Source organism: Crotalus tigris, unplaced genomic scaffold (genome assembly GCF_016545835.1).
Source record: "Crotalus tigris isolate CLP2741 ecotype Arizona unplaced genomic scaffold, ASM1654583v1 scf7180000017551.9496454, whole genome shotgun sequence".
Lineage (NCBI taxonomy): Eukaryota > Metazoa > Chordata > Lepidosauria > Squamata > Viperidae > Crotalus > Crotalus tigris.
This window is the reverse complement of record NW_024096469.1, coordinates 4,235,097-4,247,457: the sequence shown is the minus strand read 5'-3', so window position 1 is coordinate 4,247,457 and position 12,361 is coordinate 4,235,097. Positions and strand designations below refer to the sequence as shown.

The following is a 12,361-nucleotide window of genomic DNA, read 5'->3' as shown; positions in this document are numbered from 1 at the left end:
CTGAGTACTACCTTAATTATCAGGGACCAGAGTTTTGTAATATTTGACATGTGACATCATCTTAGAGAGAACCATTCCTTCTCTTAGAACCACAGTTTTAGACATTTGGCTAGCCTTTAGCTACCCTTGAAACATTTTTGACTTGAAAGCATATGGGTTAATTCTGATGAGCTTTATAGCTATCTTCTAATGGTGTGGCTGTATTGAGCAGTGAATGGCTCTTCTTTTCTGCCCTGCTTTGTGTGAGGCACTGTGTTCAATGCGCATGTACATGTCAAACTCTGATGATCAAGGGGCTATATGTGCTTACGTATCCAAGTGCTTTTGCTTTTTTCCCTTCCAGTTTTAGCAGATTATTCAGTTCATCGGGCAACACTACCAAGAAACCAGAACCACCAGTTAATGTTAAGTACAACGCACCAACCTCACACATTACTCCTTCAGTCAAGAAAAGAAGCAGCACCTTATCTCAGCTCCCAAGTGACAAATCAAAAGCTTTTGATTTCCTCAGTGAAGAGTAAGTTATGTTTTCTTTACAGAGTAAAAATATGCATAGACAGAACTTACCAACTATATAAATGACCATGGTCAATATATTTCTGAAGATTTGGCTTTGCACTCTGGGAATGCCTGGACTCATATCTGTACTGAATGCAGAGATGGTATCAATGGTTCTATCCAGCTTGATCTTGCACTAGTTGTGTGTCTACCTGAGGTCAAACCTAGATGTGGTGATATATGTCTTATTACCTCTAGACTGGATTATTGCAATTCATGCTACATCTTGAAACTGCACCTGGTCCAGAATATAACACTGAAAAGGCTGGTGGGTCTTCTCTTAAAGGACTATAGTCCTTTAACTCCCCTAAAGGCTATAATTCAAAACAGTGGTGATGGTGGCTTTTCAAAACATGAACTCAAGATGAGGTACCCTTAAAGAACAATTTTTTCCAGACTAGTCTGCAATCTATTATCAGATGGAAAGAGACTTTTCTTTAAGTTTCAGTTGGCAGAAAGCATCTTCTTTGTAGTCATGTAAAACAATAGAATTGTTGGAAAACTAGCTTGATAATTTCTAGGAATTCTGTTGTAAAGTCACATTTATATAAGGCCTTTTATTTGTTTTTTTATTGTGTGTGATTATATATATGCGGCACTTGCCACCAATACTTCTATTGATAGACGTATTTTGTACAGTAAATGGGAAAGTGCAATATGGACATTAAATAACTCAGCCTTTATAAGAACAATGTTATTTGTGTTTGCATGAATATGGCAGATACTTGTAGGTGTAATTTATGGTGGAGAGGGACATGGCTCCTCCTCCTCCATCACATTCCTTTGTTGAAACATTTGTAGAAACAAGTTAAGCCTTTCTTTAATTTTCAAAAACTGCTCAGTAGTTCTCTGCAAATTTGAAATTTGTTAAGTTGCTTTCTTCCTCCCAACTTTCTTACTTAATGGAATCTCAGTGATTCCATTGGCGCACACAGAAAGTTTTTAAGAGACCATCCACATATTCTGGGGGTAAGTCGGGCAGGGCAGATCATGCACAATACCTTGAAAAAAAGAGTAGAGAGCTCATGGACATACAGAAGAATATTGGGAAAATATGTTTCTGGAAACCTGTCTATGATTCTATACTAATTAAAGCTTTTATATAGTGTTGAAATATGGCTTCAATAATTTAAGCTTTAGGTCAGAGATAGATATTTTTTTTCAGGCCTGGTATGCTACTCAAATGATGTGCTGCAAGCTGCTCTCAAAAATGTAGGCTAGGTGACATAGCAAAGAAACAAATGGCACTAGGACCAAATTTTAATCTGGGGTTCAAATTAAATGTAATATGAGTTAAAATAAATGAATGGCCCCAAGACCAAATTTTAATCTGGGACTCAAATGTAATATGAGTTAAAATAAATGAATGGCCCCAAGACCAAATTTTAATCTGGGACTCAGATTAAATGTAATATTAGTTAAAATTAATTTAATGCAGTTAATACTATTTAAAGTTTTCCCTTTCTATCATATAACATGTAACAGTTGGTAGAAACTTTTGGAAATGTAATCTTGGGGACTAGGCATGGTACAACTCTTCTTTAAGGAACAGAAATCTAAATCGGTGTTGACAAGTTCTCATCAGCTCAAGTTTAAATTCTTAGAAGTTGCCAAGGGACATGCTGGCAATCTTCAGCTTCCAGTCATACTGTGGATGTCACAACACTTTGAGGCCCATAAATATGAGACAAAACAGAAGAGGGGCAATCCTACTAAGGATGGGAACACCGGTCTTCCACGTTAGAGCATTACCCATAATAGTTAACGTACCATGTGAGAAAAATCCTTTTTGCATGTATTTCATAGCAATTTAGATATCTAGAAAGATCTTCATATTAAAATGCAACTTTATAAAATAAATTAGGAGCATGAAACTTTCTGTAAGTTTCATGCAGATCAGTTGAGGGTACTTTATTCACATAAAAAAATTCAGCCTGCAACCATGCAAATTAATTTTGTAGCTTTAAAAGCTTGGAAAAATGCTGTTCCTGCTTCAGAAATGAACTTTTACTGACAATGCAACAGTAATATGTTGTATAGGTTAGCAAAAGTTGGTTTAATATTCAGTGAAAGTAATTTTTTCTAAAGCAACTTCTGCTACTCTGTGATTCTTCTATATAATAAGAAAATGCAATCTCTTTCTGTATTATTTAACTATTATACACTACTTACCCAAATAAAAGTCTTAATTTTTTCTCAAGTGATTTATTGTAAAATGGGGATATTTTAGATTCATTGATAATACAATAATGGAGACAAATTATTATTATTTTCTTTTTTATAATCTGTTTAAGGGGAGGATCATCTTAAATTCAAGAGTACTTTTTTGGGTCAATATAGTAACTTTAAAGAACACCTGTTTATGCATTCACTTAATCCGGATATCTCAAATATTTTTAACAATATGGAAGGAAATAGAATGATTTGTTGTTGTTTTTTTAAAAAATGTTTCCTGTGGTCTAGGTCTGAGGCCAGTATGGCCTCACGAAGAGAGCAAAAAAGAGAACAGTATCGCCAAGTGAAAGCCCACGTTCAGAAAGAAGATGGCCGAGTGCAGGCTTTTGGCTGGAGTCTTCCTCAGAAATATAAACAGGTATTATGTTAGATATTAACCACCTGGCAAAGGAAAGGTAATACCCAACTTTGTGTATTACCTGTTCTTTATTGTTTAGGCATTATTGTTCCATGGGAATGTGATCACTGAAAGTATTTCTACTTACAAATCAAAGATGGGAAAATACAGTATTAGGGCTGCATGTTATGTCACGATGCAGACACACCCATTAAGTGAAAATCAAGCTATGAATTGAAACACAGGGTTATATAAAACTAATAGCCATGAAAAATTAACAGCCAGTTTGAAAGGGTGATGGTGGTTTTTAAGTATGGGTGAAAATGAAGAAGAAAGTAAGTTGCAAGAGACAGGTTTGGCTAGGAATATTTACCACTTTCCTCCTACTTCTGGTACTGTACTAGGGCTGAAAGGGCCTTTTAAGCATCTTGCCTCCTGCAGCAAGGAAAATCTTGGGAAGGTTTCTTTTGCAAGCTGCAGTGTACCACACAGGACATAAATGGGAAAACAGTGCTACTCTACTGCTAAATGGTTAGCTAAGAACTAAAGATTTTATTTTACTAAAATGCATAAGAGTGTAGGATAGTGGTGTAATAATCTTGTGCATTTCTTACATGAAATCCCCAAATATTTTAATGAAGAGGGTTAGGCTTTTAGAGCTTTTGTATGAAAAGGCAACATTTCTACTTAAGCATAATGCTGTTGGGAACAAAATCAATAAAAGGTTATTAAACTGTAAGAAGAGTATTTCATATATCTTGAGAGCTGCAGATCTCTCTCTCATTCTCTCTGTCCGTTAAGCTATTTTTAGAGAGGGATGTTAAAGACTTTGTTAAATAATAGAACTGTACCACTCTGGATAGAAACATATCTACCCCTCAGACTTTTTATTTTAAAATAAAAGTATCAGTTAACTTTCATATGCCTAAGAGTTTAATATTTTTATTGTATTGGGTCAAATCCATCAACATTTGGGTGTGATTGTAAATATCTATCTATAGGTTGCCAAGTATGCCTTAATGTAAAATAAAGAAAATGTGTGACATTGGGAGACATGCAATAGAGTAGTATCCTCTGTCATTTATCTAGACCTTAATATTAAACTTGGCTACAAATCGTATTTTTGTTTTTCTGTTTTCTTATAGACAGATTTCTGCTTCTTCAATTTATTTTTTCTCACTCTGCTTCAACTTGCTGCTACTTGGCGTAGTTAGGATCTTCTCAATTTTAAATCTTTGTGCTCTTTGGTTTAAAATGTTACTAAGTTTACAAACAAAAAATAGTTTAACAACAAGCCTAATCTTTTCAAACCGAGAAAACAAATGGAACCTATTCTAATTGTTATAAAGAAATGACAAACTAATCCATGCTGAGACAAATCAAGTAGAAGCTAAAAGTTCGTTGTGCATACTGTCATGGGAAAAATGCCCCATTAATTGTCTATTGAAGACATGTCATCACAAGATAGCACTCATCTCGTCTGGCCTGCCTGCCTGCCTGCCCACCTGCCTAAAAGAATTGTTTCTTTTTACTGCAATGCAGGATAACCTAGGGGCTGTTATTCTAAGGAGTCCTCAGAAGTCAGTGATCTGTTCGGCTGCAATTATCTGGCAGGTCTTATGTGAAGGTCACTATTCTCTGCAACATTTTGGCCATGGGGATCTTCTTGGTTCATATCCAACAGTCTTCTGGGATACTTCTGAATAACTGTAGAAATCTTTCCCTGCTGCCACTTAGTAACTGTAGCACTTCTGTAGCAAAGTGGAATGAGTAGCTGTACCGTAGAGATTCTGACCGCTGATCTATTTCAAAGTAGCTCTGTAGCTTGCCTCCCTTGCAGCCCTTTCTTCTATCCAAGGAGTAATCGTTATGTGGGACCAGGGAACTGAGAGCATATGACCTATGGATCCTGTGCTGCCAGTTGCTTGGCGTTGAAGGAAATATTTCCCACTGACTTCTGTCCTTCTCTCTAGGTCAGGGGTAGGCAACCTCGGCTCTTTTATGACTCATGGACTTCAACAGCTATGCTGACTCAGGAATTGTGGGAGTTGAAGTCCATGAGTCATAAAAGAGCCGAGGTTGCCTACCCCTGCTCTAGGTTATCAGTGTAGTCAGAACACCCATTTTTCTTTATTGCCAGGCAGATTAGATATTCGAAGTGCAATTACTACTTTTAAAGCTATCATCTTTTTCTCCCAACTCCTGCATTGAGTAATAGCACTTTAGTGCTCTCATGTGAAAGAATGCTAACTCTGTCAACCTGTGATAGATATTATAGAAATGTGAAAGAAGGTCAAAATAAATATCTCAGAGGTGAATGTGGGCATAGTGCGCTTAGTCTGATGCTCGCTCCCATGTTGATTATCATTTCTTTTGCCTTGTTTGGAATTTGTGTTGCTTCAGAGATGACAGGATTAGGATATTGATTCCTGTTATAATTATTGCCATTGTAATTTCAGCATCACCATTCTGTACTTCCTCCACAAAGGGGAAATCTTGACAAGAGACCTTTGATTGCTGTTAAAAATCTAATTAGGGATGTTACTGTAGAATTGGGTGTAGTTTGATGCTTTGGAAAATAACTTGATTTAACTTGGATGAAATCAAGGCCTATATGATTTAGCTTTGGAAAATAACTTGATTTAACTTGGATGAAATCAAGGCCTATTTAGCTTGGGTCCCATATGTGAAACAAAGTTTATCTTTCAAATTGAGTAGAATGAAAAAAAAAATAGTTGGGATGGATTATTTAGAAACACTGAGCAGTGACTTTTCTGTCCACCAAAATATATACCTAATTAGAAAGAATTAGGCAGAGAGGTTTGGGAGCTGAAGTTCTTTATGTTCTAATTTACAAGCTAAAAGCTAAAATGCCCATAACCTTTTATATTTGTGAGAATGGATAAACATTTCTCACAAATAAATTTGAATGTCTTTGGAAGTCTCATTTGAATCGTGCAGGTGCGTTAGTTTTGTCTGATTCAGTTTATTGAGAGACTAACATCTCTGCTATAGTAGTTAAGCCACATTGTTTCTGTGGGCAGTTTTCCACAGGCATAGCTTCATTCTCTATTACAGTAGCTTCTTGCACTAGAATGCGTATGGACAAAACGTAAATCTCATTACAGCCTAGCAAATCACAAGACTTATATATTTCCCTCAAAGGATGCAACAGAAATCAAAGAGGCCTATATATACTTTGAACACTTCTGATGCTCAGAGCTAATGAATGACTGTAATTTTAGAAGATTCCTGTCAGAGATTTTTTACAATGGGGGAAATAGACTCATGAATCATCTGGCACTTACGGCCTGCTGAGATTCAAAATACTTGTGCCTAGCTATTTGGCATTTGAAAGGCATATCCTCATAATATTAGAATATGCTAAATGTATTAAAGAAGTTATTGGAAATGCTTCCTTAGAATTCAGCAAGCACAGACTAATTCCTAGATGGCCCTCAAAGATTTCCTTTAGCTTAAATATGCTGTCCTTAATCTAGGCTTGAAGCCCATGAGTATTATGTATATGGTTACGCTATAATTCAGATTAAAAACCACAACTACCTATACCTGAAGACTTTTCTAAAACGAGTCATTAATCTACCCTATATTACATGCTTCCTTTGGGGATTTACAAATTGTCATCCCTTGTGGCCTTATCCAAGCCTCCATTTGTCCAACTAAGGACCAAGGACGATAAGGGCTTCTTCTGGAAGTTATATCGGGCAGAAAGACACTTGAAAGTATTAGAGTGGTAGGGTAGAATAGCAGTTTGTATCATCACTATGGGATGATTCATGAAATATATTTGTGGATTATATATCAAGTATTTTCAATAAATGCTACAGCTTGGTCACCTTGCCTCAGTGTGAAGGCCTTTGGAAAAAGAGTGTTGCAAGTCTTCTTTCATTTACCAAGACCCATTTATGCTTATCACTCTTCAGAATGCCTATCCACAATGAACAAAGAGTGGGATTGGTCACTGAGTTGTTTCTGCTTTTGTGAGATGGAAGCTTCCAAACTTCAGCTAATTGGTCAGGACCAGACTTTCATATTTGTAGCAGAATACTCTTCCTGTGTTGATCGCCTCTTCGTTGTGTTTCAAGTGTCTGATAGGATGAAATGCAGTCACAGAATTCCTGTCTTCCTGGATGAAAAAAAGAATTAACTCACTGTTGGCTTGCACCCTCATATCGAAATAAGTGTTACCTTTTCTTTCATTCTTTAGATTATGAATGGTGGTGCTCAGGGTGACAGCAGGATGAGGAATTTGCCTGTGCCTGTTTACCTGAGACCACTTGATGAAAAGGATACCTCCATGAAGGTAGATGAGTTTTTGTTTTCTTTGTCTCCTCTCATATACTACAAACAAATGCCAAAATGACTGTTGGGTACCTTGTGAGGGATGAGCTGATTTGTTATGTGTCAGGTGGGCATGGAAGCCCATTAAACGTGTGCATGATCTGAGTTGGGGGGATTGAGAGAGCAGACTGAAACATCATGACTGTAGTGGACAGAAATAAGTACGGCAGGCAATCTCCTATCAAATCAGTGTTATATTTTCCTTTATTCCTTATAGTATAAATGATGGTGATGATGGGAGGATGTAGTTAGAGATATTGGATGTGTTGTTTGTAAGTTGTCCCACTTGTCTGGCCCTTGTTTCTACCCTCAATGCCTGGTTATTGGATCCACGATGGCCCTGGATTCTAGTGATTGTTTCTAAATGCCAGGTTGGCTTGTAGTCAAGATACATGATTCATGATCTTATGATGGATGAAGGTACCAACTTGTAGGAATCTCTGATTATTAAATTCAGGTACAGGCTATACTTAAAGCATTGTTAGCATTTCATAAAGCTTAATTTGATAAAATGTTTTATCAAGCTCTCTTGTCATTAAAGCTATGGTGTGCTGTAGGAGCGAACCTATCTGGAGGGAAAACACGGGATGGTGGTTCAGTAGTTGGCGCCAGTGTCTTCTACAATGATATTGCAGCTACAGACATGGACAACGGCAAACCGAGAAGTGCATCTCAAAATAGCTTGGACAGATTGGATCAAGAACTCAAGGTAAGGCTAGAAGTAGATTCAGAATGCAAATAGCTTCTGCTTTGTGTTTGTAGCTGAAAATACCTTTAATTCATAGTCCTGAATTTGAAGTGTGTGTGTGTCTGTGTGTAGGAGAAGAGCAGGCAGAGCTGGGGGGCAGAGTTAAGTCCATCATCAGTTTGTGCATTCCCACAAGCACTCCCAAGTCCAACCCCTCCTGAATTCCGTTGACCCTTATATGGCACTAATTTAATGTTGAACTTTAGTTGACCAGATTCTTGATATAGGCTTGAATAAATCTTCTATGCTACAACCTTGCGAATGGTCCTGATTCTTTGCACCTGGTAGTTTGCTTTACATAGTAGGAAAGTGAATCGTTATTTCAAAAAGGCCTGCCAGAACAGAAGTTAAAGAGTAGGTACATTTTTTTCCTCCCCCTATTTTTTTCCTTTAATGACAAACGAAAACATATTGCCTTCCGTTGGATTTATTGGGAGGGAAATAATCAAAGCCATCACTTTGGTTAGTGTGAATTACAGTGGGAGGCATATTTCGGGATCACTCTCTTTAACCCCCTCTCCTGTCATTGAAGTTCTTATATGGGGAAAACTGAATTTGGGTCTTTCTGTTAACTAGGAAATTTCTCCCTGTCAAATCTTCCTCTTTGAAAACTGGTCAGGGACTGCAGAATCTATTCACGCTTCAAGGCTTTTGCTCATTTCTGGGTAACTAAGGAGTACTCCACATTCTCTGTAACCAAACACATTCAGCAACCACTTGATAAATTTCAAAAGGGGACTAATAATCTACTGTGGCATTTGCATCTCCATTCCTTATTTGCAAGGTGCTGCAAACGCTTCCTGCTTTCTATGCTAAGGAATTATAGGTAGTCCTTGGCTTACAACCATTCATTTACCGATCATTCAAAACACACTGAGAGAGAAAAAAATCGACCCTCTGTCTTATGCTTGTCACAGCATCCCCATGGATACGTGATCAAAATTTGGGCACTTGGTAACCGGCATGCATTTAATATGATTGCAGGGTCTCAGGGTCATTCTCTCATTAGGAATATGCAGCTACTCAAAATGGAAAGGAAAAAAGTGGCTCAGAGGGGAAGTAAGTGCACTCAGGCACTCAGTGTCACTGCATTAAAGAAGTTGTACTTTTTCCTGGGCTCACAGAGCAGGGGTGTAGTCCAGGGATAGGCAACCTTGGCTCTTTTATGACTTGTGGACTTCATGGCTGGCTCAGGAATTCTGGGAGTTGAAGTCCACGAGTCATAAAAGAGCCAAGATTGCCTACCCCTGGTGTAGTCTCAGGAAGAATACATATGTGAGGCAAGGATTATGGAAGTAGCAACAGAGTACAGTCACATTATTATTTATTTAAATTTATTGAATATCCAACTCCAGTTATTGCATCTTATTGATTCCTCCTTAATTCAAAGGCATATTTCAAATATGTATCTGGCAACTGGGTGTTACTGCCCTCTTGCCATAAAGCAGAAATTGTTATTGCTCACTTTAAAACGCATCCTGCGTGACACAATTGTAGGTTTATATTGGTTGGTCTTGTTTTTTTCTTTCTTTCTATACAGGACCAGCAAAAAGAGCTGAGAAATCAAGAAGAACTGTCAAGCCTTGTTTGGATCTGTACGAGTACCCATTCTGCTACGAAAGTTATCATTGTAGATGCTAACCAGCCAGGAAACATCCTAGACAGTTTCATTGTTTGCAATTCGCATGTACTATGTATAGCTAGTGTGCCAGGTAAGAGACACAGCATAACAACTGTTTTAAATTAATAGGGATTCTTTTACCCTTGTTTTGATAAAACTGGATAAGCCTGGCTTTGGTCAAATTGAGCTAAAGAGTTGAGTCATTCTCAGAACTTTTGCAAATTAGCTATTAATCTTTCTCTTGGATAGTTTTGACTGTTAGAAGTGCCTACCTAATATATAACTGACTTGGTAAATTGCAAAAATCTTAGGTGGCCAAATTCTGTTAAGGAAGCCAACCGTTTCTCTTCTGGCTCAGGAAAAATAAATGAAATCTATTTTAAACACAAAATTTATTCCAAATACTTGAGACATGACTTCTGTAAAACCAGCAAGTTATTTCTAAGAACCAATACATGTATTTTGGTACTTCATTTATTAATTATGCTACTTTATTATGTGGGTGGAGTTTAATGCTGAGATAGGAGCACATATACATAGTTGACTTTTGTGTTGGGAATAGGAGTAAAATTGTAAGCAGTCCGTATAAATTGTGGAATTACAAGCAGTGGCCTTTCAAAATCTATTTAAAATATTTCAATTTTCTAAAACTTAAAATGGCTTTGAAGTAGCTGCATCAATCAGAGTAGTTGATTTGTGATCTATTCACATTGGTGAAATGATGTAAAGTATGCAGTTTTTAAATTAATAATTAATTAAATAATAAAAAGGCAGAAGTGTAGGCAGGAGAGGCATGTATGGGTCCTGTCTAAGAGAGTGTCATCTGGTGGGACCCTGAAGACACTCCAGAGATGATGGTTATGTAATGTATAATTTGGGTGTGTGCTTACGGCTTTTTAGTTTCATCCTTGTTGCTGATTATGTATTTGTATATGGAAGATATGGTCAACCAGTTAACCAGATGTTAAGATTGGATTTGGCATTTTGCCCATCTATTGAGTCTTTCTCAAGGATCCAGGATAGACAGAGGTGAATGTTTAATGGTGTTACAGATATCATTTACTGTTCCAAGTAAAGTTGTCTCATCCTACCTGCTGGTTATGTATTTATTGTTATTTGATTGTATTTTTTAAATTGTTAGCTGGCCACAATGATGGGATGAGTGGGCATATAAAATTGAAATAAATAAATGTCATTATAAAGCAGTGGTTCTCAACCTGTGGGTCGGGACCCCATTTGGGGTCGAACGACCATTTCACGGGGGTCACCAAACCACGCTGTCCGCTATTTTTTTTCCTTTTCCCTAGCTGTCCTACTCCCTCTTATTGGTGGCCACACCCACTTGGGGGTCACCACAACATGGGGAACTGTATTATGGGGTCACGGCATTAGAAAGGTTGAGAACCACTGCTATAAAGCCAAGAATATATGGAATCTTGCGAATGTAAACTGTGTCAGACTCAGAACAGTTTCTGAATATGTAGGATTGTGTCTTTATTTAATTTATTATTAATAATATTATTTGCACAGCATCTGTCTTACAGAAAAGGCCTTGGACATGGCTAGCCTATGAGGTTGTGCTCAGATTGAAGGATGAGCACAGGTAGATGAATCCCTAAAATTGTGGATGTTGTTATTAGATACTAGACTAGCTTTGGTCAAATAAATATGGGGAAATTGTTGGATTTACTCCAGGGGTTTATTTCTGTGTCTCATTGGTAGAATCTGTTCCTGTTAAATAACTGTTTTAACCTAAGTTAGATTACAGATAACAATTTATCACTAAAATCCTGTTAGAAGAAAATGTCATTGCCCTAGTTGAGCAGTGGATAGATGTTTGATTGGATTTAACTTGAGCTATAGGTGACAAGAATCAGTTTTTTCTTTTTTTCGGGCCCCATAGTAGATTATTCTTGGATCTCATTATCTTCCTATTCTGTTTTTCACAATTTTGTGAAATATCCAACGTAAACTTTTTTGTTTTGAATCTGAAAGGGCTTATTGATTGGAGACTTGCAATTAAGATTTCATGTGCAGCAGACCATGAAAACTCATGCCATAATAAATGTACTTTCCTTTTAATTGTACCACAAAATACTTTGCTTTTATGGTTTATTCCTATGTGATCTTCCTATACAGAAGTGTAGTTTGAGTAAGCTTTATGTGAGATTGGAGAGGATCCTTGTGTTTTCTCTTTTACTCTATTTTAAGGTGGATAGCAATCTTGTATATTTTTACAGCTTAAATGAGATGCTTTGTACATTTTATATTAGAAAATTAAGTATTATTTTTTCTTAATGTCCAGGTCTCCTTTTGAGTATTTCTCTGATTTTGATAAATTTTGTTTAGTAGTTCACATAATAAAACTTGTAGAGATTTGCATAGAAAATTCTACGTGAGGTGTCCTTTGTGCTCTCCAAGGTTGGTGGTTTTCTTGCAGATGTTTCATTATCCAAACTAGGTAATGTCATCAGTGCTAGTCTGCAAGAAAACAACCAAG

The 12,361-nt window shown here is 37.0% G+C and overlaps 1 protein-coding gene across 12 annotated transcripts in view; it reads left to right on the top strand.

Moving 5' to 3' along the window:
• Window positions 1-12,361, top strand: part of SPAG9 (sperm associated antigen 9) — a 98,143-nt gene that overhangs the window by 55,158 nt on the left and 30,624 nt on the right. For all 12 annotated transcript variants that reach the window (XM_039343992.1, XM_039344017.1, XM_039343985.1 and 9 more), the window contains 5 exons: window positions 344-517; window positions 3,022-3,151; window positions 7,359-7,454; window positions 8,034-8,201; window positions 9,781-9,952. In XM_039343992.1, the coding sequence (XP_039199926.1) occupies window positions 344-517; window positions 3,022-3,151; window positions 7,359-7,454; window positions 8,034-8,201; window positions 9,781-9,952 (740 nt within the window). The remainder of the gene's footprint in view (window positions 1-343; window positions 518-3,021; window positions 3,152-7,358; window positions 7,455-8,033; window positions 8,202-9,780; window positions 9,953-12,361) is intronic.